We start from the raw sequence: 22,923 nt of genomic DNA on the forward strand, positions 1-22,923 counted from the left end.
CACTCATCTTTAGTCATGCTGGCCACATGACCCGGAAGCTGTGTGTCAGCTCCCTCGGCCAGTAACGCGAGATGAGCGCCGCAACCCCAGAGTTGTCCGCGACTGGACCTAACAGTCAGGGGTCCCTTTACCTTTACCTAGGAATCGTTTCTTCAGACAACTTCTGAGGTTTCCACACTTGCAAAGGCAGGCACAGTTGTAGTAGTACTACAACAGTTACTAATCACACACAAACATACACACGTTATAAAAACAATACAACAATACTGAAAGAGAGCATTTATAAGACCGACGACGTGCTGATTTATTGCATTTTATTTGTGGATTTTTTTCTTTTCTTACAAAAAAGACAGGCACAATTTATTTCTTTAAAATACCTCAAGTACATTGCAAAAAAATTGATCACTATTCAAATTGCCCCTTTACACATAAATTAAAAGGATGTGTATATAAGATTTCACCGAGGCAGTAGTGCATTTTAGTAGGAATGAATTGCAAAATATATATTTTATACAGTAAATGTTAAATTTATAATTACCTATAAAAACTTTGAATTGCACAATAATTCACTTTACAATTGACAGATCTCTGGAAAAGAGCCATAGGCTTTAAAGAAACATTTGCCAAAAGTATTCTGTAGAGACACAAATTAGGATTTATTTTCCCTATGATAATTGTCTAAAAGAGAATTGTATTTGGTAATTGGGGTATATAATTTTTAGCGGGAAAGTAATTCTATATATGCTGTCCAAATATATGTCCTGCATATTTAAAGAGATCAGAGACACAGTGTTTCAATGTCACTAAATCATATCCATTTTAATTGAGTACCTACACCACAGAAATCTGGAAGTGTTTCAGTTGATTCATATTTTTGTATGCTACTACTGTTTTATCAAAGGATGAAAAAGGCACATAAGTACATTCTTCTGGACTTTCTTGAAGAAACACTTGCTGTATAATAGCAAATAGTTAAAACACAAAGACCCATAACTGCAGATTATTTGAAGCAGAGTTCAATAAGATTAGGCTTCATTTTCCATAGAATTTCTTGTTCAGCAGGAATATGAGGAGGTTTACATTTACTTTTGCTTTATCGAACATTTTCATTACAGAGACACCTTCATACTGCATTTGAAGCAAATCCTGCAATAAATAAAACTGATTTTAAAACCATAAATTTTATTTCAATGTTGCATTCAAATGCGTATCACATACCGGTACTAAAAATAAAAATAAAAATGCACAGACAAAATCTCTAGCAACCCTAACAAAAAAGCCTCAATGCCATAAATCTTTGTACAGCAAGAACAGACAGACAAGTGCTTAATTAAGTAATGCATAGGACAAGCATCTTTTCAGGCCTCTGTCAGGTAAGGCCAGTGATGCAATGATGGAGCTAACTCAACCAGTTTGTGTCCGAGAATGACACTTTTTAGTAGTCCAAGAGTATCAGTTGGACTGTTTCGGGTTTGTCTCAAAAGTAAAACAAACAAACAGTTCGAAACATACAGATGACAACGGGCACAATCCACTAAAATGACTGGAAATTAGGCAAGAAATGATGCAGTATAGCAGTGAGAGTGTGAGCTGAAGTCCCCAATTAAAACCTCACATCAACCACAAACTCAAGGCCATTCGATCTTGTGCATATACAGTGGTCCCCTCACTTACATGGGGGTTACGTTCCAGGCCCCCATGTGCATAAGTGGGGAGCATGTCACTTTAATAGGGAGAGCCAGAGAGAGAGAACGAGAGAGAGAGAGAGAGAGAGAGAGATGCACATGCATTCAGATAATTAAAAGCAAGATTTACCTGAAAATGGAGCTGTACCTTTTCCATCTCCACACCCAAGAATTTAGCTTTGATATCAAAGTCACCCACTTCTTCACCAGGTGTAATTTCAAACATCACATTCTTAAACCTTAGAAGAGAGAGAAAATAATTCAAAAATGTAAATAAAGTTATAAGATAGTCGATTAAACATTTAATAGTCAAGAGCAGAGCTAATGTTCTGAAAATACTGGATGCAAAACCTACTGGTTAGGCTGAAGTTCTTCAATGCCTAGTATAACCCCCTTTTCATGCAGGCGAGCTGCTGTATACTTCAGTGAAATGTTCTTGAGTTTGTTTCCTTTCTCCTCTTGTTTCCCATTTAATTTGATTGATCTCCGCGAATTTCTGTACAATGTGAAAGATGTAAGCAGGTGTTAGCCCACATACAACATTACCCCCTTCCCTAATAAAGGCAGATGTTTTTAGAACAATTAATCAAGTTAATATTCTTCCTACCTGCTATCTGTTTTTAGAACAAAGGCAACCATAACTTGCCACATGATAAGGGTTTGTTGGAATACGTTTTGGAACATTATATTCATGAGTAAAAGCAGTAATATTTTAGGACTGGGGAATCAATTGTTTCCACCCCATTACTTTTCATCACTCACCTCTGCTGTCGGGAAGAGTCAGGTGATACAGAATGTCCAGCTGCCACCGCTTAGCTAAGAGGTAGAGAATGTGGCCCTCCATACCTCTCTAATTGGCTCTCAGAACATGCACACAATGTCCCACCCTCTTTTGCCTCTGTTACCACTCACCACTGGAACATTACCCAGGATGGATCAAGCAACCATGGCTGCACCACTATGCAGATAGTTAGCACTCTCAAACCTTAATTCTGTTTTGGTTGGTGAGATGGATGGAAGAGCCAACATGATGGGTAGGTGGGGGAATTTATCAACTATATTTTATCCCACCACAGACACACGTGTGAGTTAAAAATAAAAAAGAACAGTATGTCCAGGCACACTTTTTTATAACAAGAATACAAAGCTGAAAATGAATGAACTGCAGCTAAAATACTATGTGCATTTTTCACATGGTCTACTCCTTCCCCTGCCCACCCCCCTAATATTTTAAGCCTTCTTGAGTCTTCAGAGAGTAGCTGGAAGTGGGGATGCAAAAAAAGGTCCTCCTTTCCTTCCACTCTGCAGTTTTAATCAGAACTCTTAGGCACAATACTGCGCACAGAGCTCAGAAACGGCTCGCCCTAATGAAATTTCCTCTCACAAAATGCACCTAGAACAATGGCAGTTTTGAACACTGACCTAAAGTCTTACATTAAAGCATGGGTCAGTGTTTGTTTTAGTAAATTTCAAGGGATTTCTAGTAATTCAACTACCCAGGCCTGTCAGCAGAAGCCAGAGCAAGGACTCCTGCTAGCACAGGCACCCCCAACCTTCGGCCCTCCAGATGTTTTCGCCTACAACTCCCATGATCCCTAGCTAACAGGACCAGTGGTCAGGGATGATGGGAACTGTAGTCCAAAACATCTGGAGGGCCAAAGGTTGGGGATGCCTGTGCTAGCATAACAAGGCTTCCACCACCCTCTCCTCCCTCCCCTGATTTGTTCTGGAGGGTTGGGTGAACTCCCAAAACGGATGCAGGGAGAACAGAATAAAGATCATTACGTGGAGCAAGCAGAAATGCTTCTGTTGATGGAACAACCTCTTTAGTGCTACATTTAATTCCACCCTGTAACTTGATAATATTGCAGCTTTCTACCTATGATGCTAAAAGTGCTGACTTTTCTTTTAAAAAAAAAGTATTTCACTTACTTTCTTGTCAAGTTATCTAAACAGGTTTTGATATAAGTGTTGTAATAATTTATTTGATCTTCATAAAACGCTTTCTTGGAATTGAGTGCATTTAGTGTCTGCTGGAGTTTCACCAGTTCTGCTTTTCGATGCTGTCTGTATCTTCGTTGATTTCTGATATCCTAAAGAAAGTTTTCACTTATTAGTTATTTCTTTTACATGGCAAGCATGCAATTATTATTTTTTACTTCAACAGAGGTGTCAGGTTTCTCATTTAGTTGATGGGGAATGCTTTTATAAGCAAACTATCTGTTCTTGAGTACTTCCATTGAGTAATGAATGATTCCAGCTAAACTATTATGGAGAAGCTGATGGCTATAGGAATCATACAGATTTGTATCCAATGTTGTGAAAGTGGAAAGCAGCTTGTGAAACCATGTCTATGTTTCCCTTCCTCCCCATCCCCAAGAACCCTTTAAAGACAGTGAGGGTGGCTACTAAACATTACAGGCTGCAGTGAAAGGATGGAATTGCCCAAAATTTAGTGGAGGAGAACTAGCACCATGCTTACAAGGAAACTAGGGTGTGTGTGTGTGTGTGTGTTGCAGTATGGTTGAATTATTTTCTTTTTAGTATCAGTGGGGAGAGATTGATAAATTTAACAATATTCAAAGTACCTTTGCTGCTTCGGGTCCGAAGCGCCCGGTCCATCCCGGGGGTTAGGAGCCGCGCTACCGCAGCGCGCGGCTCCGGTTGGGGTGCGGGAAGAGCGTCCCGCACCCTGGGCTCCCCGGCTGCGCCCGCGGAGGCTCCGAACCCTTCCCTTGCCCCCCCTGTAAAGGGGGAGTGGGGGTGAAGGGACAACGGAGCCGGGCTTACGGGGACATGCCCCAACCGGGATGTAAATGCGGCGGCAAAGCCCGCGGTGAGCGTCTAAGTTCTACCTGTGAAGAATGGAGCTAAAGGAACCCGGTGGTCGTGAGTAAATAATCTTGGCAGAAATCGTGTTTTTGGAACGATCCGGGGGGAAGGAGAAAGGCAGCCTGCCTCCCTCCCTTCGAGCCTAAGAAATTAACCAATTTGAGGGATTGCTGCCACAGAACTGGTTACAAAGTATTTAAAATCGATACATGAGACTGGCAAACTTTTTTCTTGGGAAGCTAACTAGCGGAAAATATCTCCATATAAAGTTGCAGTGTTTGCGCTCCAGCTTAGGAAAATGGCGACGAACAAAGAGACAGGGGAAGAAATATGATACCCATTTCCTCCTCCTCTGCCAGTATGTTGGGTTTCGTCCTTGAACTGGTATTGAACTCTGGACTAACAGATGAACAAAGGCTCACTGCCCTGAATGTGGAATTACTTTATAGAAAAGTCAAAGTCTTGTGTGGGGGTCTGAAATGGAACCAACTGCCCACAGAGGAGGCTTACAAAACTTTTGACACTTTGGAAGAAAGTCTTGCCAAAGAGCTGAGAGGGTGGATGGAAAGATGGAAAGAAATGAGTGAGCTACTTCGGAGAAGAAATTCGCTCTTTGGGGGTGGCAGCCCCAAGGCGATGTCAAGATTTGTTATATCCAGTCCCCGAGGTGTGAGCTCGGGGGCCAGGGACAGAGAATTAAGGTATTTACAAGAAGAAAAGGAATGTTACAAAGAACCGGAGAAGCTGAGAGAGGAAGAGATGGATACCTCGGAGCTCGTGGCAAGGAGAGTTTTGGACTGTGCCCGGATCTGTGGACGTTTGGAGAGGGAAGCTGCAAGGAAGTTCAGTGCTGATGCCATCAGGAGAAGAATAATGGACAGAGGGGGTGTGGGGTGAAGCATTAAGTAAAATCTAAAGCAATCTGTTATGGTATTTTGAAATCGGAGGGTGAACACTGTCAACAATAGTTTGTTTTATTATTTGTTTGAACATGAAAGGAGATATTTCAAGTTTTTATGTTATAAGCAGCAGTTTAAAGGATAGAAGAGATAGATTTGATGAGGATGATTTGTGAGGATTTATGAGGATGTAGTATAAATAAAGTCAATTTAAGTGGTTAAAGTTTATAGATTAAGACGATTAAGATTAAGATGAAGATTAAGATGAATGTTTTACTTTATATATATAATTAAGATTAATTTTTTAAATGAAGAGGTTAAAAAGTAGATTGTGGATATAAACTCGAAGGTGAAAAGGCAGGGGAAGTCAACTGTCAAGATTGGAAAAAGAATTTTTTTTTTTTGAGATGTCTAATTAAGAAGAAAAATCATGGCAATTTTTGTATTAGATGTGTAATTGTATTTGTTTTGTATGTGTATAAATGTAGGTGTGGTTAAGGTTGTATGTTGTTATAAGTAAAAATGTCAATAAATTCTTATAAAAAAAAAAATCAAAGTACCTTTGCTATTTCATTGATTATTTCCTGGTACTTATTTTCGGATGAAACCAGTCCAGCCTGTTCCAGTGTCCGGAGGTTCCTCTGGATTTTCCTTTTCTTTTGTTCTAGTGGTAGCTGCCCTTCTTCAAGAATAGATTGACTGTGTTTCATTTTTTCTGGAGTTTTAGATTCCAAGATTGCACGTTTTTCAATTATTTTTAAGTGCTCAGCTTCCTAAGAGAAAGAGCAGTTTACACCTTTATACAAACAATGAAGCCTATTAACTACGCATGCATTAACCTCATGGGTGTTATAACTTTCCTACATGGATTAGTTAGCTTTTGGATTAGTCCAGCTTTCCAGACAGAACTGGACCCCCAGTTCCTTCAACCTTTCCTGTAATGGCTACTCTTCTAGATGTATTTTCCTACCCCAATAATTCTTTTCCAGCTTATATGACATTTCAAAAATATATCACAATTAGACAAACTGTATATTTAGTTTCTTACAGTGATATCTGAAGATTCTGAAGAATAACATTACATGAAGTGTGTAGAGGTTTTAAACACAAGTGTTCCCATGAAATTTCCTAGCTTCCCCATAAAGTTTATGTTCATGTGACAAGCCAAATAAACTCAAGTTCAAACTACTTCATTTCATGTACAAAGCCCATATTTTTCTTCTTCCTGGAAAACTAGTGAAGCATCAACAGAACATTTTAAGCAAGTTAAAACAAACACCTCCAGGTAACTGTATTGTGGATCCCATAAAGTTTGATGCTGAGTAACTTTGAGCTGGAAAAGACCCTGATGTTGGGAAAGATGGAGGGCACAAGGAGAAGTGGACGACAGAGGATGAGATGGTTGGACAGTGTTCTCGAAGCTACTAACATGAGTTTGGCCAAACTGCGGGAGGCAGTGAAGGATAGGCATGCCTGGCGTGCTCTGGTCCATGGGGTCACGAAGAGTCGGACACGACTGAATGACTGAACAACAACAACTTTGAGCTGTAAACTCAAATGTGCATTTGGAAGGAATTCCTACAGAAATCACCATAATACAAGAGTATTCTGCATTGAGAAAATGCTGGGATATATATTTTAAAATGCTATATGAAATTATTACTGACCTATTTAGAAATAATGTCTCAAAGCTTTAATCAAGAGCCAGCATGCAATGGCTAGATAGTAAGATCTGGATCACAAAAACCCAGGTTCACCTCTTCACCCAGGCATGTTACCTTAGTGGGTTGTTGAGAGGATAAAACAGCAGGGAAGCGGGGGATAAGGGACATATACACTGCCAAAAGTCTCTTAGAGATTGGACAGGGTGAAAATATTATTTGTTTGTTTGTTTAATTTGTATACCACCCTTCATCCAAAGATCCCAGAGTAGTTCACAGCAGAAAAATACAAAATGAGAATACAAAATAGGTAATAAAACAAAAACAAATGCATAACCCCCCTTCCACAAACACATTTGAAAAGCAGTAGAATGTTGATCAGCCAAATGCCTACTTGAGAAAACATTTTTGCCTGGTGCCTAAAGGTATGTAATGAAGACGCCAGGCAAGCCTCCCTCGGGAGAGCATTCCACAAATGGGGAACCACCACAGAAAAGGCCCATTCTCATCTTGTCACCTTCTGGACCTCTCATGGAGGCGGCACACAAATAAGGGCCTCAAATGATAATTGCACGTTGAAGGTTGATTCATATGGGGAGAGGCCCTACCCTATATGTCTTCAGATTCCAAAAATTTAGCAAAGGTGCCAAAACAGAAGAGTACGTTTTGTTTTACGGTCTGGTTACCAACAGTACTACCAAAGTTATTCTACTCAGATAGAAGAAGCATTAGTTACCTGAATTTCAGATGCTGGTGTTTCCAGGATTTTTACAAGCGTCTCTCCTGGCTGAGTTCGGATCACATCAATAATAAGCCTTTTTGTCCTTAATAAGGAAGTAAGTTGGAAAATTATGATTTTTTTACAGAAAGGCATTTCAGTATCAAACAACATAATCCAATGATGTCCACCCAACTTCACAATTGATTTCCACTTGCAAGTAGAGTCTTTTTCTCCCCTCTACTTTTCTGCATCGCCACAAATCCCAAGGTTCCCTCAGAGAAGACGGCAGGGGAAGGAAAAGTCTACTTCTACAACACTGGACATGATCTAACAGTTTAATACAAATACCAAAACTTAAACATTCTTCTTCATGGCAATATTCACTGTAAATGGAATATTTTAAGGATGGAAGTGTCAGAAATATTAAAATTCTAGAGGACTTCCGGCAATGAAGGATGGCTGAATGCCATCACCGCTGTACGTTCCAGAATCAGAGGCTGAGATGGAAGTAATCAGCCTCCCTACACTCCCAGGGCTGGGGAGTGGCAGCTCATCTGCAGATCACCCAACACCTGGCCCCAAATTCAGAAGGAAGGAGGGGCTGGGGGTGCTGGATGGAAAGCCCGGAACGTTTCTTGGCAACTCTCCAAAGTTGCCTCCATTTAGCAGCAAGCTTCCAATTCTTAAGATGAAAAATTGGATTTAAGTTTTGGACATGATCTGATCAAAAGGGGAGATACTACTCTGCTAATTAATTCAGCCGCTGAGGTGCTAAAAAGGATTTGAACGAAAGAAGGATTAACATCTACGTAGACTTGGTATGTTGGAACTGAAACGGGGGGGGGAGCCTCCTTTGTTATTATATTTCATTTTGCTATGTTATATGGCAAAATCCGCCCCCCCCCCCGAAAGAACCAACTGCCCGATTATTTATAGCAAGCGAGACTGGAGAGGTGGTGTATTTGGTGATATAATATGACTCCAATAATCATTAACTGTGTGGAAATAACAATTATTCAAAGGTGGAAAACCAAGTTCAAAGTATTCAGCTGCAGATATATTTGGAAGAGGGTAAAGAGTTCCCCAACTTTGATCTGAAGAATGACTGGAGAGACGCCAAAAAAAACTTTGGAAGTTTGCCTGGAATTAGAATCGGAATGACACAGCTCCAATTAACTGAGCAGCCATGACCGGAAGTAGATCAGCTTGTCAAACTAAATGCGGAGCCTTAGGGGGATAGGTGCCTTTTAATATCTTACTTAATATTTGCATTCCCAGTTTTATATGGCAAAACCTTCCCTGGACAGGTCAACCATTTGAAAGACAGCTGGTCTTAAAAAGCATTGGGCAGATGCCTTGATTTGATTCTATCTGGACTGATTTGGCTGCTGCCCAAGGTGAGAAGGTTTTTGGACTGGCTTGGCGGAAACATCACTTTGTGAAGAGGTATCGTGAAGATACAGAGGGAACTCTGGACGTAAAGTCCACACAGAATATATTGTTTTATCTCGCTTGTTTGATAAACTCAAGAGGCAGTGAAAAGTAATGAGGATTAACATCAGAATGATTTATGGGAACTATCGTGAAAATTATGAAAGCAGTAGAAATACAGTATGAGATGATCAGACACCCCCCCCCCCGACCTCAGAAGATGGGGAGATACCTCCATTTAAAAAAAATAATTTGGCATAATATTTGGATTGTTTGATTATTGAATATTATGTATAATTTGGAATATTTAATATGGTTTGGTTGGATTGTTAAAGTGGAAAATTTAATAAATAGTATTTAAAAAAAGAAATATTAAAATTCTAAAATTGTCTGGAAGTGGGGCAAAGCTATGCCATTTTACTGTCTCTGCATAAACCTTAGCAGGTAAAATGGCAGCCGAGGGTAAAAGTACAAGTTAATTTTGACCACATTTACTCAGAATATATGTCCCTTTTTATTTAAAGAAGTTCTTCCAGTGTATCTTTCCTTCTAACAGTGAAAAATTCAAGACAGCTGTTTCCTTTGGTTCTCTGTGAAGTCTTATCTGTATCCTTCTCTTCAAACACCCTCTTTTTCACAAAACCTTATTAGGGAACAGTTCCTGTGTGTTCTTTCTATAGGCTTTCCAAGAGTATCCCATTGTAAAGTTGCCTCTGAATACCAACAGACAAACGCAACACTTACATTTTGAGGTGTCCATAAACAGTATGATTTTGTTTGATTAAAAGGTGCAGACTTTGCTTCAGAATATGTAACAGGGCTTGGGACAATGCTCAATTATTTGCTTATTCGTTTGTCATCTATCTATTGAATCCCTTTTGCTGAGCACACTTTCATGGGAGCTCTGCTGATTTCAATGTGTGCCACTGTGATTAGGGCTTGAACCAAAGATTTAAAAATAATTTAAAGAATGATACTTTATCATACAACTGCTTGCATGGCTTCAAATACTAAATCTTCCTTAGCATAAATGATATATATTGTCCTTAAATGTCTGCTCATCTATTTAAGGCTCACATAGAATGGAAGGTTTTCTTTGGCACAAGGCAATAAATTGTACAATTAGTAGCAAATTACAGAAGTAAAATTCAGCGAAAGCATTATTTAAAAAACATACTTCATCATCAGGCCCTTAATATCTTGTTCTTCACCTTCCCGTAAGTCATACTTCCTGGTCAGTGAAAGAGAGATTTCTGTCTTCACAAGCTGACTTAAAGTGTTTTCCTTGTTTGGGTCATTGGGATCTACAGCACCTTCCCCTGTAGAGGGGAGAAAATATGTGTAACTGAGGGTTGTAAAGAGAGGTTAAAGTTGGAACAAACTAAAAACTGAGAAGGATATTATATAGCCATGGGTTTGGGTACCCTACACATTTAATTAATAAATTAATTTAATAATAATAATAATAATAATAATAATAATAATAATAATAATAATTCTACACCAAAGCAAGCAATATTCAGAACCTTTTATGTACAGTTAAGAAAATGTATTCCACTTGTGCCAGTCATGAGGATAGGAAGTGGTAAAGAGCTGCAAGGTACTGAAGCTCTTTACAAATTGCAAGAAATCTTCAGCACTCCTCATCTTCCTTTGCACCAAGTACTGCTCCCATGTTTTCAAGAATTTTTTTGTGCTGAGGAGAGCTAGTTCTGGTTATTGACTGTTGCACTAAATACCCATTTTTTGGCTAATTCTGTTGACTACATGGGATTCTGGAAAACATACTACCCTGATTATAACATTATGCTTCTTGACTAGCCAAATCACACTAGACAGTTTACACAATCTTATTTACTGTGCACCCAGTGTGCTCCTATTGCTGATTTGGGAAGCAGTATCTACATAAATTTGCAACAATTCATATTCTGTTATTTCTCGTGAAATACTGTGTTTTGATGCATTTACCCTGAAACCATCTTCAATCAGAGAAAGACTGACCTAGCTGCATTTTATGTGCCCCATTCAAAGGGGCACATATATTCTACACAGTACGTCTTACTTAATCAAGAGGTCGACTACGCTAAAAACTAAAAATATATCCATAAAGTATTGCATGCAATTTTGCTATCCTACTTGCACAAGAGAACTTCCCCCTTTTCTCCTCTGCAGCTTCCTGTACACCCCAAAGGATCTCCGCCGGAAGGTTGGGAGACCCTCCAGAACAGATTTTGGGAGCATGCAGGGAGAGGAGGGGGAAGTTTTGTTACATGAGTATGGAAGCATCTTTATGATTTAAATGGTTTGTTGTACCTCCCTTTTCTGTCCCCCATAGCTAGCTTTCCCCTTCTCTTATAGGTCTCTAATCCCAGTATTATTCACTCTCTTCACCAAAACTTCAGTCAGAACTTCTCTTTCTCTTTCTGTGCTCAAACTCACTCACCTGCTTTTGCTTGCTTTAGAGAGAATCAAAGTTGACAGATCCTTCCATCCCTTATTGGGAAGAGCAAGGCTGTCTGATACTTCCCACATAGATATGCTATTATAATAGATCTATGAAAGCTATTCAGCACTACATTCTTTATCAGCATGTAAAAACTATAAATAAATAATTGATTACCCTTATAGTTATTTGATAGCTAATTTCTAGAAATAGAACAGGTATTTCTAGAAGATGTGCACAAACCAAACCATCATCTAGTTCAAGGCCTATTTTTATTTTACATCCATATACAAGTTAGGTCTATCTTTCAAGTACATATTTGTTTCGTTAGCTTACCAAGGAACGTCTCCACATCAGGAACTTCCCCCAGCCCTTCCAGGAGCTCATTTAAGACATCGTTTTTGTCAGGAGCAATGGCATCCTGGTGCTCTATCAAAAGCTGTAAAGAAAATTGCCCTTGTTGAAACTTTTGCAAAATCTGACATGTTATTGTATGCTATTATTAACTCATATTTCTATTTTGATAGAAGTCCATTCTTTTCGTTAGGCTATTCAGTACTCCTAAAAACAGCTAGCAGATTAGAAGCTACAAATTTGTTAAGTAATAACAATAATAAAACTTTACCAACACTAACACATATTTATGCAAACCCCATAAGCCTTAGGAAGTGTTTACTTCCACTTACATGTGCCTATTATCAATCTGTTTGCAAAACTATACTCAAATTATCTCATTTTGCAAATTTTATTCCCATATTCCAAAAACTCCACAACCTATTGTACTATTTCAATGCTTTCTAATTCTGCTTGGCACACACTTACTGAATGTGTGTTGATAATTTCTTCAATAGAAATGTATATAACTGGCTTGCTTAGTGTCACCATATCAGAGTATTCATCAATATTGAATTTTTCTTCAGGTTCAGGAACGCCACATGCTGCTTGAAAAAAATTCCTAAGGAGGAAAGGAAATTGTAATTTTACTAAACAAGATTGGAGTTAAGCCTTTCCACACACAAATCTACTCTTGCCCCTGGTCCCAAGTTTTATTCATTTTAACAGTAGAATTTAGGGCAGGAAAAATTGTTGTTGCCATTGTTAAACAATTGGCAGCCGGAAACCCTTGCTGATCTACTTCAAGTCACCCACAGATAAATCAGTACATTCTGCCTACCCCTGATTGATACTAAAGCCACCTTGAGGCCATACAGCCAAAAGACAGAATTTGTTTTAAATTTGAACAAAATCCCTCACCACTTAAGGTAGGCTTCCTCAAACTCAGGCCCCCTCCAGATGTTTTGAAACTACAATTCCCATCATCCCTGACCACTGGTCCTGCTAGCTAGGGATTGTGGGAGTTGTGGCCAAAAACATCTGGAGGGCCGAGTTTGAGGAAGCCTGACTTAAGGTTTCAAGCAATGCACTGAAATAACATGCACTGAAATAACAACCAAAGAAAAAGCCTATTCAATCAGGCCAATGTCCCATCTAGGACCAGCATCCTGTTCCCACAGCGGCCAATCAGATGCCTGTGGCAAGCCTGCAAGCTGGACATGGGCACCATACTATGCCCACTTGTGATTCCCAGCATCTGGTACTCAGAGGCACAATGCCTCTGACATTGGAGGTAGAACACAACTGTTGTTAGTAGTCATGGATAGCCTTGTCCTCCATGAATCTGTCTAATCCTCTCTTAAGCCATCTAAATAGGAGGCCATTGTAAATATAAAAATGATAAACAGTGCGGCTGGCAACTATTTTTAATATTCCAGCTGAAAAGTTATTTCTGTACAGTTTATTTAAATTCAAAATAATTCCCATGCAATGATGGCACCACTTAGACCCTAGCATTACTTGGGCCAAAGAACACAGCTTTCCCAACATTTTAGCATGATATCCAAGCACTATTTCCTACCATTGTCTTACAAAATAACAAACACACCGCTCTTCTTGGCTGGAAAATTATTTCCCTTAATAAAATATTGTGTGGTTATTATGTCCAAGGAAGGTATAACTTGTGCGATGTAATGGCAATTACCAATTAGGCTGGAAAGTTTGCATTAAAACGTCAGTGTGCATGAATTCGCATGACAAGCTGAAATAGTAAAAAGTCATTTTTCAAAACACCAAGAAAAGTATTTAGGTTATCTACAGAATAAAAGTGAATACCAAAGTCTATGAGATGCCTAAACAACTGGCTACTGACATCTAAAAGAGGTAAATCTCACAGCAAAGTTTACTGTTCACACTCCCACTTTGCACAGACCTGAATTTCTCATATGTCTGAGAGAGGTAACTGTTCATTGATGAGAGATGTGCATTCTCCCCTTCAAAGAGGTTGTTTGAGGCAGCATGTTGAAGGACTTTGGCCACACAACCCAAATTTCTCCTCTGATCAGAATGGATCTGGCCTCCAGCTGTCATGTCTATGATGTCAAAACCATCAGGTGCAACAATGGCTGGATTCATAAATCGATAGTACAGGAGATTTCCAATGATCTATGGGACGAAAGCATTTTCAGATATGACTTCTCCTTAGCATTATACAGTCCTTAATATGTTTATTTCTTAAAACGAAATCTCTTAAAACAAACTTTTTATTTGTTATGAACACAAGTCAAAGGTTTGGATGGGTGGGTGAAAATGTTTGACACAGTAAAAACCCTACTGGGTCTTTTTGCTTCATATTTTGTTTGAAAGCAGTATTGATACTTCAGGGTCTTATTTAAGATTTGCCCACATTTAAGATCTGTTAGGCTGGAGGATATTTCCCAGTGGTAGCTCCTTCCCTCTGGAATTCTATTCCAAATGTTATACAGCTGGCTCCAGCAGTTCAGGTTTTAAAATCTGTTTTCCTTGGCTGCTGATGGGAGCTTTTAAACACCATCTCAAAACTTCTTTACTGGCATTGCTGGCACCATCATTACCTATCCTTAGGCACCAGGCAAAAACATTCCTTTTTCACCAGGCTTTTGTGCTTTTAATTATCTACGACCTTGTGTGGGGTAGAATGTTTTGAAAAATAGAATTTTCTTTTAGATTTTTTAAAATGCTGGTTTTAGTATATGTATGGGTTTGGTTTTTGCTTAAAGAACTGCAAGTCGCTTTGAGTTGCCATGGCAAAAATATAACTAACAAATAAAATAATAATAATAATAATAATAATAATAATAATAATAATAATATAATACTCTCCACACAGACTGGTTTACAGACTGTTGCCCAAAGGCCTTTTAGCCTCTCTCTTAGCCACTGCTAGAATGACAGTGGTTAGTAGTCGGACAACTTCATCATACTTTTCTCTTGCTTCCTGGTACAATTGGATCTGGCAGATTGCCCTTCCTGAAAGGTTAACTCATAATACCAGGGTTTTGAAAGATCAAGCCAAGGCAGCTTAAGAGGTTGGAGTAAGCTGGTTTCCTTTCATATATATCTGCAGGATATATTGGTCCATCATGCACTCAAAATGCATTCTGGAGGGACTTTTTTTTAGTGATACTGAGGAACGCTAAACTCTCTTTGCACCTTCAATTCATCCAGAAAATGTAATGATATAGTCAGAGCAGTGTTTTTCAACCTTTTTTGGGCAAAGGCACACTTGTTTCATGAAAAAAATCACGAGGCACACCACCACTAGAAAATGTTAAAAAAATTAACTCTGTGCCTATATTGACTATATATAAAGTAATTTTTCAATTTTTCCCACGGCACACCAGGCAACATCTCGCGGCACACTAGTGTGCCGCGGAACAGTGGTTGAAAAACACTGATATAGTGAACAATCTGTACAATTAACTTTGTTCTTCTTCTGGTTCACTGTTGCAAAGGAAGTTTGTTTCATCCTACACATTGTAACATTGTTTGAGGGATCCTGCAGACTGTTCTTTCATTGTGGTTGCATTTTGCAACATGCATATGACACAATAATACTGCAGGCATTAGAGGTGGAATTTTTCTGCTTTAGTTTGATCCAAGACGCTTCCCCAATGTTACCACATTACTGCTGTCCAAAGGGGCAATAGCATAAGAAAAGTGGGGGGAAAGTAAACTGGAACATTTGTGGTATAAAAGGTTATAGGAATTCAGCCTATAAAAAGTTGCAGGAATTGTCTGCCCTACCAGGAGACACCAAGCATTGAGTGTCCCCTTGTGTATGCTTGGCAACTGCTCTACCACTGAGCTATGGTCTTCCCTCCACTGCAAGCTGGCAAGTATGGGCTGTCATCCTGAGAGGCAAAGTTCAATTTACGATATGATTATGGGGAGAATTATGATACACTATGATGAAGTACTATAACAGAAGGCTTTTTTTTGTAAGTGTACCCAATATAATAGATTTTTGCTTACTGCAATTTATGGAAACAGTTTCACCTACCTTCAACTAGTGCAATCTTTCCCCCAAATCCTGAAAAGGGGATCTATTTAGACCTCCCCTTACCAGTCTAGATCTTCCTATCAGTCACAGAAATGGCTGCTGCACAATGCAGATTCTAGCACTCTGGGGGTGCAAGCTTCAAGCTTTTCTGCACCAGCACACTAAGCAAGATGGTTGGCCGTGAAGCAGCTCATCACCTACTCTGGGGAAGGGGAACGAGGTGTCCCTGTCTACTTCACTCTTCTCCAAACTGAATTATGAGTCAAGTCAATACTTCTAGCCATTTGTTGGATGTGACAAGGATATTCCTACTATAATTGTAGAGATGTTTCTGGATTGGACTGAGGCCACTGTTGTCTTGAAGTTTTAGAAAATAGGTCTAAATACTTTAAAAAAAAATTGTTGCATTAAAAAGATCAATACAGGCCATCTTCACCCTAATGCAATTATTTTTTAGTTAAGGCAGGTTTAACCATCCTTAGATCATTCAATAACAGGAATAGGAATAATTTTATTGGCCAAGTATCAATCATACTTGGAATTTTGCTTTGACTACATTGCAATGTAAAGAAAATGTACCTCACACAAGTACACTTTCTGCCAAGTCTCCTAAGAGTATTGTATGTGAATCAAAAGCTTCAGCTTGGATAAATGCCACATTCAAACATGTTCTACAAACTTCTTCAGAACAAGTACAGTGGAAAATTATTACTATGCATTACCAACCCTTTATTCTAAGGTCACAGCAAAATTTATTTGTCCTAATGTTATGACAACTGAAGTCACAACTGAAGTTTTTTTTTTAAGTATTCATTATTTTGGGGGAAATAGGCTCAGCCCAAAGCACTTATGAATAATCCAGATCTAAAAGCTGCTATGCTAAGGCAGCAGCTTATAGAACTCAGCATTAGTGTCCTAGAACAAGAATTAATTATTTCAATTATGAATTGCTTCCCAAGAGGCATCCTGAAACTATTTTGCATAATGAAAACGGATACAAAAACAGATACATATATAAAAACAGTTAAAACGTTTGCTTATCAATGTCACTGCTGCTTTCCACACACTACCACTAGTATGAAAACAGCTGTTAATGATCCCATACAACCTGCTACTCTGGAGCCATTTGATATTGAGCAGGGCAGAGATGTGCCTTCTTGGAGGTATGGGAGATGGATGTACAAAAGCAAAAATGTGAAAAGCTAGGAAGTGACAACTTAATTAAAATAGAAAACCTTGCAGCCTTAGTGATTCAAGAGCTTGTGTAGAACCATCTCTGAGAAAGAGTCTATATAAGCAGTAAAGTCCAACAGCACTGATGAGAATCTTTTAGACTCCTCCCTTCCCCTCTGAGTTATGCTGTTTCCCCAAGTGCAAAGAAATTTGCCTGTTGGCATAATCAGAAAGCACAAAGATGCTGACAAATCACCCTCACAAATCTACCTTCAATAGCTCATCTTCTGTTGCCTCTGGGAATTTCTCATGGAGCGAGTTCTTCAGAACTTTGGATATATATCTCATTCCATAACTACATGCAAAAAAAAAGATGAAAAAGGAAAATAATGGAAAGATACTTAGGATGAAAAAATAACTAATTCAAGTCAACAAAAACAAAACAATACATTTTGCTTTAGAACCAACTAAACAAGGTGACACAAAATAAAATTTACATCATGAGTGCTTATTAGATATAAAGTATGCCAGTTTGATGATGGAGAGCGAATACTCCCCTCTGCTGGTGAAGTGTCCTTATGAATCAAAGCATATATTTAAACTAGTATTTTGCAAAAAAAATGAGAGATGGCTTTTAAAAACAACTTGCTTATGGCCTTTCACTTACGGCATTAAGTTCAGAGAGGAGAATATGGAAGCAAGGACTTTATCAGTTACTGTTCTGAGGCTCTGAATTGAAGATTCCAGTCGATTCACTACTTCGGGATGCGCCAATGCTTGCTCTGTTGTTACATCATAAGGTAATTTGCTGAGGAAATACAGAGGAGATGCTATACACAGCAAGAGAATCATGTTTTGAATAGTACACAACCCAAAAAAGTTACAATAAAATAATTTTATATGTCTAATTATTGAATTTGATCAACTAGTCTTAATTACTTGCTCAGTTGAGAACTTTGGTCAAGCAGCGAATTATAAACCCATAACAAATAATTCAAGGTAGGAAGGAAATCATATTATTAGGGCCTTCTTGGTAGTGGCGCCTGCCCTGTGGAATGCCCTCCCATCAAGGAAATAAACAACTACCTGACTTTTAGAAGACATCTGAAGGCAGCCCTGTTTAGGGAAGTTTTTAATGTTTGATGTTTTATTCTGTTTTTAATGTTCTGTTGAAAGCCGCCCAGAGTGGCTGGGGAAGCCCAACCAGATAGGCGGGGTAGAAATAATAAATTACTTATTATTATTATTATTAGCCCCACTCATGTTCCTCTCTCTGTGTGTCTCTCTCACAGTAAATCAATATGTTTTTGTTGTTGTTGTTCAGTCGTTCAGTCGTGTCCGACTCTTCGTGACCCCATGGACCAGAGCACGCCAGGCACGCCTATCCTTCACTGCCTCCCGCAGTTTGGCCAAACTCATGTTAGTAGCTTCGAGAATACTGTCCAATATGTTACATGATTGCTATTGAATAAGTATTTGAGTTACTTATACAACTTTACTTACATCTTTCATTTGAAGATCATACAATTTGTTTTAACACTTCATATTCATTTTAATGTCTACTGATTAATCATTTCATTGTCCTAAAGGAGTTCTATGGTTAAAAAGCATTGGACATTATTCAAAAATAAATAAATACAGTTTATTCATGTGGCACACTTACCTGGCCTCTCCAGTTTGCATTTCTAATTGGTTCACCCATGCTTTGTAGACCTCCACGGGACTTGTGTTGATGACTAGAGATTTATCATCCATGATGTCTTTCACCACTGGTGCCAACAACTGACGTAGAGTATTCTGCCCTCGAGCACCTCGATTAAAGCTAACAACCATTTTGATGACTGTAGGATTTCCCGTGACAATATCTTGAATCTGGTCTACTTTGGAACTGCAGTAAAAATAACCAGCACTTGCATTACGGTTTAAGATTTAAAACCTATGTCTGTGATTTTTGAATGGGCACAGTGAAACACAATGGCTCATTCCATTTTGTCCATTCACTAATAACTGTTTAAGAACAAACATGCTCACAGAATTTGGCAACCAACTATTCTGTTCAATCTAAAGATAACTAAAATGAAGGATGGTTTTGATACAGAAGTGCAGAATATGGCTTGCATATAAACCATTACTGATATGATTTACGGTTTGATCCTTTAAATTCTGCTTTGGTTAATATGCTGCAAACACCCTATGTTTGGCAATTCTGCCTGCGATGAAAAACCCACTATATGCACAAGAGAAAACAGAAGGGAATTTAACAGTTTACATTTTTGTTTAAACAGACAGGACATAGAAGCCTTATGATTAAAAAATGGAGATAAAATGTAGGGCCCCTGTGTCCTTTAATATACGCACTTTATTTCTTCTTCTAGAGCAGTTTTAAACAGCTTCAGAAGCAAGTATTCTTCTCGCTGATTAGAAGCATAGTTGTACAAAGTAAAGATAACTGTATCCATAAACTTGGTGGATTTATTCTGGGGCATCTGGAAGATCAGCTTTGCCAGGTAAGTTGGATTAGTCTATGGAAGAAATATTAGAATGACTGAAAAAACATATTAATCAAAATGGTGAAGTTTTCCACTAACTGCTTTATTAGCACTGAGTCCTTAATGCACTTTCATTTATATCAACACTAATCCAAGCTTGTCAATGACTGAAAGCGCCATGGTGGAAAACGGTAAATACTACACCACTTCCTAGTATCAACTTTATTACTCTTGAAAACTATGGCACAGCTCAAACCCTCTGGTTATCTACACAGGCCAGCCATCTGACAGTCTTTTAAAAAGATAGCATAACTATAAAGTTTCTCATTGTGGTTTCAACAATGGCTGCGAAGTGAATGAGTGAATAACCTTCAGGACAGCAGGAAGGAAGAGATAAGGTAAGGTTGTTGACGCAGGCCTCTATATAATGCGAAACACTTTATTAAAGCTAAGCAATATAACTGTATGGATAAACTCATTTAGGAATCTTATTTGCCACCCTACTTCTGTATTTCTACTGAAGAGCCAGTAACCAACAGCTTCTGAATAATCTACATTGCAACAATATGTGTTGCAAGTGACCAGGAACGCAGAAAATTTGTCCAATCTCTCCTGCTTTCTGATTTGTCTGATCTCTTCTCCCTTCTCCTCTCATCTGCATGGTCTCTGCCCTAAAATGGCTGCTGCTGACCATCAAAGCACAAACAAGCAAGAAAGTAAGGAAGTGGGCAAACTCTGGATGTATGGATATCAGAATCTGTGGTGTGCATAGAAAGGTTTGGATAAATGAATTTTTGCATAATGAGTGGGTAGATAGTAGGACCTACGTGTATATGCTTGAAGGCAGAACGTGATATTTACCAAAGGTTCTCCCTGCTCCCCATGTTGAAAATGGGAATTCATTATTCAAGCAGACATGTGTTATGAAACTACTTAACATGAATCCTCAACCACCACACAGCTCACCTGTAGAAGGTAAAACAAGTGTTGATAGGCCTCCAGCTTCTTCCGCCTCTCTTTGCTCAAGCCTTTGATGCCCTGCTTATCTCCAGACACCATCTCTTCTGCCTGATTTTTGCTTTTTTTGTTCAGCTTCTTGCTGTGCGATACAACATCCTGGAAAAACAAACAAATGCAGAACTCAATTGTTAAGGCAAAGTAAAGCTGCAGTTCTGTAAGTAACCTATAAAGAATGTCAACATTAGAAGTAGAACATATTGGGCAACTGCAGTCTGTTAAAAGGTATTGGGACCCCTGACCATTAGGTCCAGTCGCAGACGACTCTGGGGTTGTGGTGCTCATCTTGCTTTACTGGCTGAGGGAGCTGGCATACAGCTTCCGGGTCATGTGGCCAGCATGACTAAGCCACTTCTGACGAACCAGAGCAGCGCACGGAAACACCGTTTACCTTCCCGCTGGAGCGGTACCTATTTATCTACTTGCACTTTGTGCTTTCAAACTGCTAGGTTAGCAGGAGCAGGGACTGAGCAACGGGAGCTCACCCAGTTGCGGGGATTCGAACTGCCGACCTTCTGATCAGCAAGCCCTAGGCTCTGTGGTTTAACCCACAGCGCCACCCGTGTCTGTTACAACCAAATAAAACAGATGTAAGAAAGCTAAATATTAAGTCAGCAAGAAAAAGGTGCATACCATAGTTCTGAATGTGAAAAAATGACATCTAAGCAACAAGCAGAGGGTCAATGGATGAAGCCCAGCTAGAGATAGTAGTCACATAGATTCAACCACTTATTAGTCTATGTAGAAGACAACACTGCTTGACTGGGAGCAATAATCCCTTAGGCTATTGTAATTGTAATGGAAGGTACTTTAAGGAGCTAGATTAAAGAGTTTGGCTTGATTTAGAACAGGGGTCTGCAACCTTTAAGACCAAAAGAGCCACTTGGACCCGTTTCAGAAGGGGAAAAAAAACTGGGAGCCGCAAAACCATTGCGACATTTAAAACAAATATAACACTGCATTTTATTTTAAAAAATCCGATTTAAATTTTAAAAAATCCGATTTAAATAAAAAAATCCGATTTAAATAAAAAGAAATCCATTTTTTTTAAATCATTCATTTTTATCCACCCTGGGGACCACTACCAGGTCACAGCCTGATCCAAGGTGGGTTGCAACAGCATACAAATATTTGATTTGTTGTTGTTGTTTTTAAAAAAATGAGTCCTCAACTGCACACTTGTGTTAAATGTTTGTCCCATGTCTAATTGAAGACTGCTGGCTTTTACAATAATCTTAGTGTCTTTTACCCTTAATATTCCAGACCAGAGGCTATGTTCACCTCTTCCAACCTCCTCTCTTGCTAAATAAAGCACAGAATTGCACCAGAGAAGCCTGTGATGTTTGTGCTGACTTGCATACAGGTGGCTGTAGTAGTTTGTAGTGTTCAAACCTTTTTAGGGGAGTTCCCTGCCCCCTTAATGGCGATAGATTTTGCACATGAACACAGATCCAAGTTAGGACTCCTCTCTTCCACGCCAACAGGTGCTTTGTCAAGGCTCCCCTAACACACACTCAGGACAGAGGAAAAACTGCAAAACGTCCCGGCCTTGCTCCGGGGCAGAGAGAGACGCGCGCCCGCGAGAGCGCGGTCTGAGGCTGCGAGCGGAACCAGGAGCGAAGGAGGCAGCGGCAGGGAAACAGGCGCCGCTTCCTCGACCATTTTTAAAAAGAGGGCTTCCCCCCTCGCCCGCCACCCGCCACCCCTGGCCCAGCCCGCAGCTGCCTACCTCGTCGTCGCCTCGACGCAGCAGCCAGCAGCCTTCTGAGAGGAACCGCGGCCAGCCCTCCCCCGCGGTCCCACGACCCAGCCGAAGAGTCCTGGCCTCCAGTGCCCGTGCGGGGACGCGTCTGAAGGCCCCCTTCCTGCCCCCATCCCGTCCCGCCTCCCAGCTGCCTCTGGATGCCGCAGGGTCCCACATACCCGCCGACCCCGGAGTTCCCCTGTCCGCCCCAAGGCCGCTTCCCACGCTAGGAAGACTTCCGGAGCTGGGCAGGGTTGGTCCTGCCAGGCAGGCTCGGGGCGCCTGCTTCGGAGGCGGAGGCGGAGGCGGGGTCTTCAAAGTTCCCCCTCCCGCTCGCCCAGCTCCATCTCTTCCCGAAGGAGCGTGCGCGCCTCAGGCGCGCTCCCCGCCAGAGCCCTCGGCTGAGCTGCACCACCTCTACTGTGTCCCCACCGCCTCCGAGCCCCGCTGTTC

At 39.9% G+C, this 22,923-nt stretch overlaps 1 protein-coding gene across 2 annotated transcripts in view; it reads right to left on the reverse strand.

Annotated features, from left to right (window-relative positions):
* Positions 1–299: 299 nt before the first annotated feature.
* The window catches only part of IQGAP2 (IQ motif containing GTPase activating protein 2), a 124,160-nt gene continuing 101,536 nt past the window's right edge, over positions 300–22,923 (reverse strand). For both annotated transcript variants that reach the window (XM_033164361.1, XM_033164362.1), the window contains 15 exons: positions 20,676–20,825; positions 19,579–19,742; positions 18,884–19,108; positions 17,888–18,028; positions 17,491–17,575; positions 13,939–14,171; positions 12,495–12,627; positions 12,009–12,111; positions 10,407–10,548; positions 7,814–7,901; positions 5,977–6,189; positions 3,618–3,778; positions 2,041–2,181; positions 1,816–1,924; positions 300–1,146 (listed from right to left, as the gene is read on the reverse strand). In XM_033164361.1, the coding sequence (XP_033020252.1) occupies positions 1,033–1,146; positions 1,816–1,924; positions 2,041–2,181; positions 3,618–3,778; positions 5,977–6,189; positions 7,814–7,901; positions 10,407–10,548; positions 12,009–12,111; positions 12,495–12,627; positions 13,939–14,171; positions 17,491–17,575; positions 17,888–18,028; positions 18,884–19,108; positions 19,579–19,742; positions 20,676–20,825 (2,202 nt within the window). In that variant the 3' untranslated portion in view covers positions 300–1,032. The remainder of the gene's footprint in view (positions 1,147–1,815; positions 1,925–2,040; positions 2,182–3,617; positions 3,779–5,976; positions 6,190–7,813; positions 7,902–10,406; positions 10,549–12,008; positions 12,112–12,494; positions 12,628–13,938; positions 14,172–17,490; positions 17,576–17,887; positions 18,029–18,883; positions 19,109–19,578; positions 19,743–20,675; positions 20,826–22,923) is intronic.

The sequence above is a fragment of the Lacerta agilis genome, chromosome 11 (assembly GCF_009819535.1).
Source record: "Lacerta agilis isolate rLacAgi1 chromosome 11, rLacAgi1.pri, whole genome shotgun sequence".
Classification (NCBI taxonomy): Eukaryota; Metazoa; Chordata; class Lepidosauria; order Squamata; family Lacertidae; genus Lacerta; species Lacerta agilis.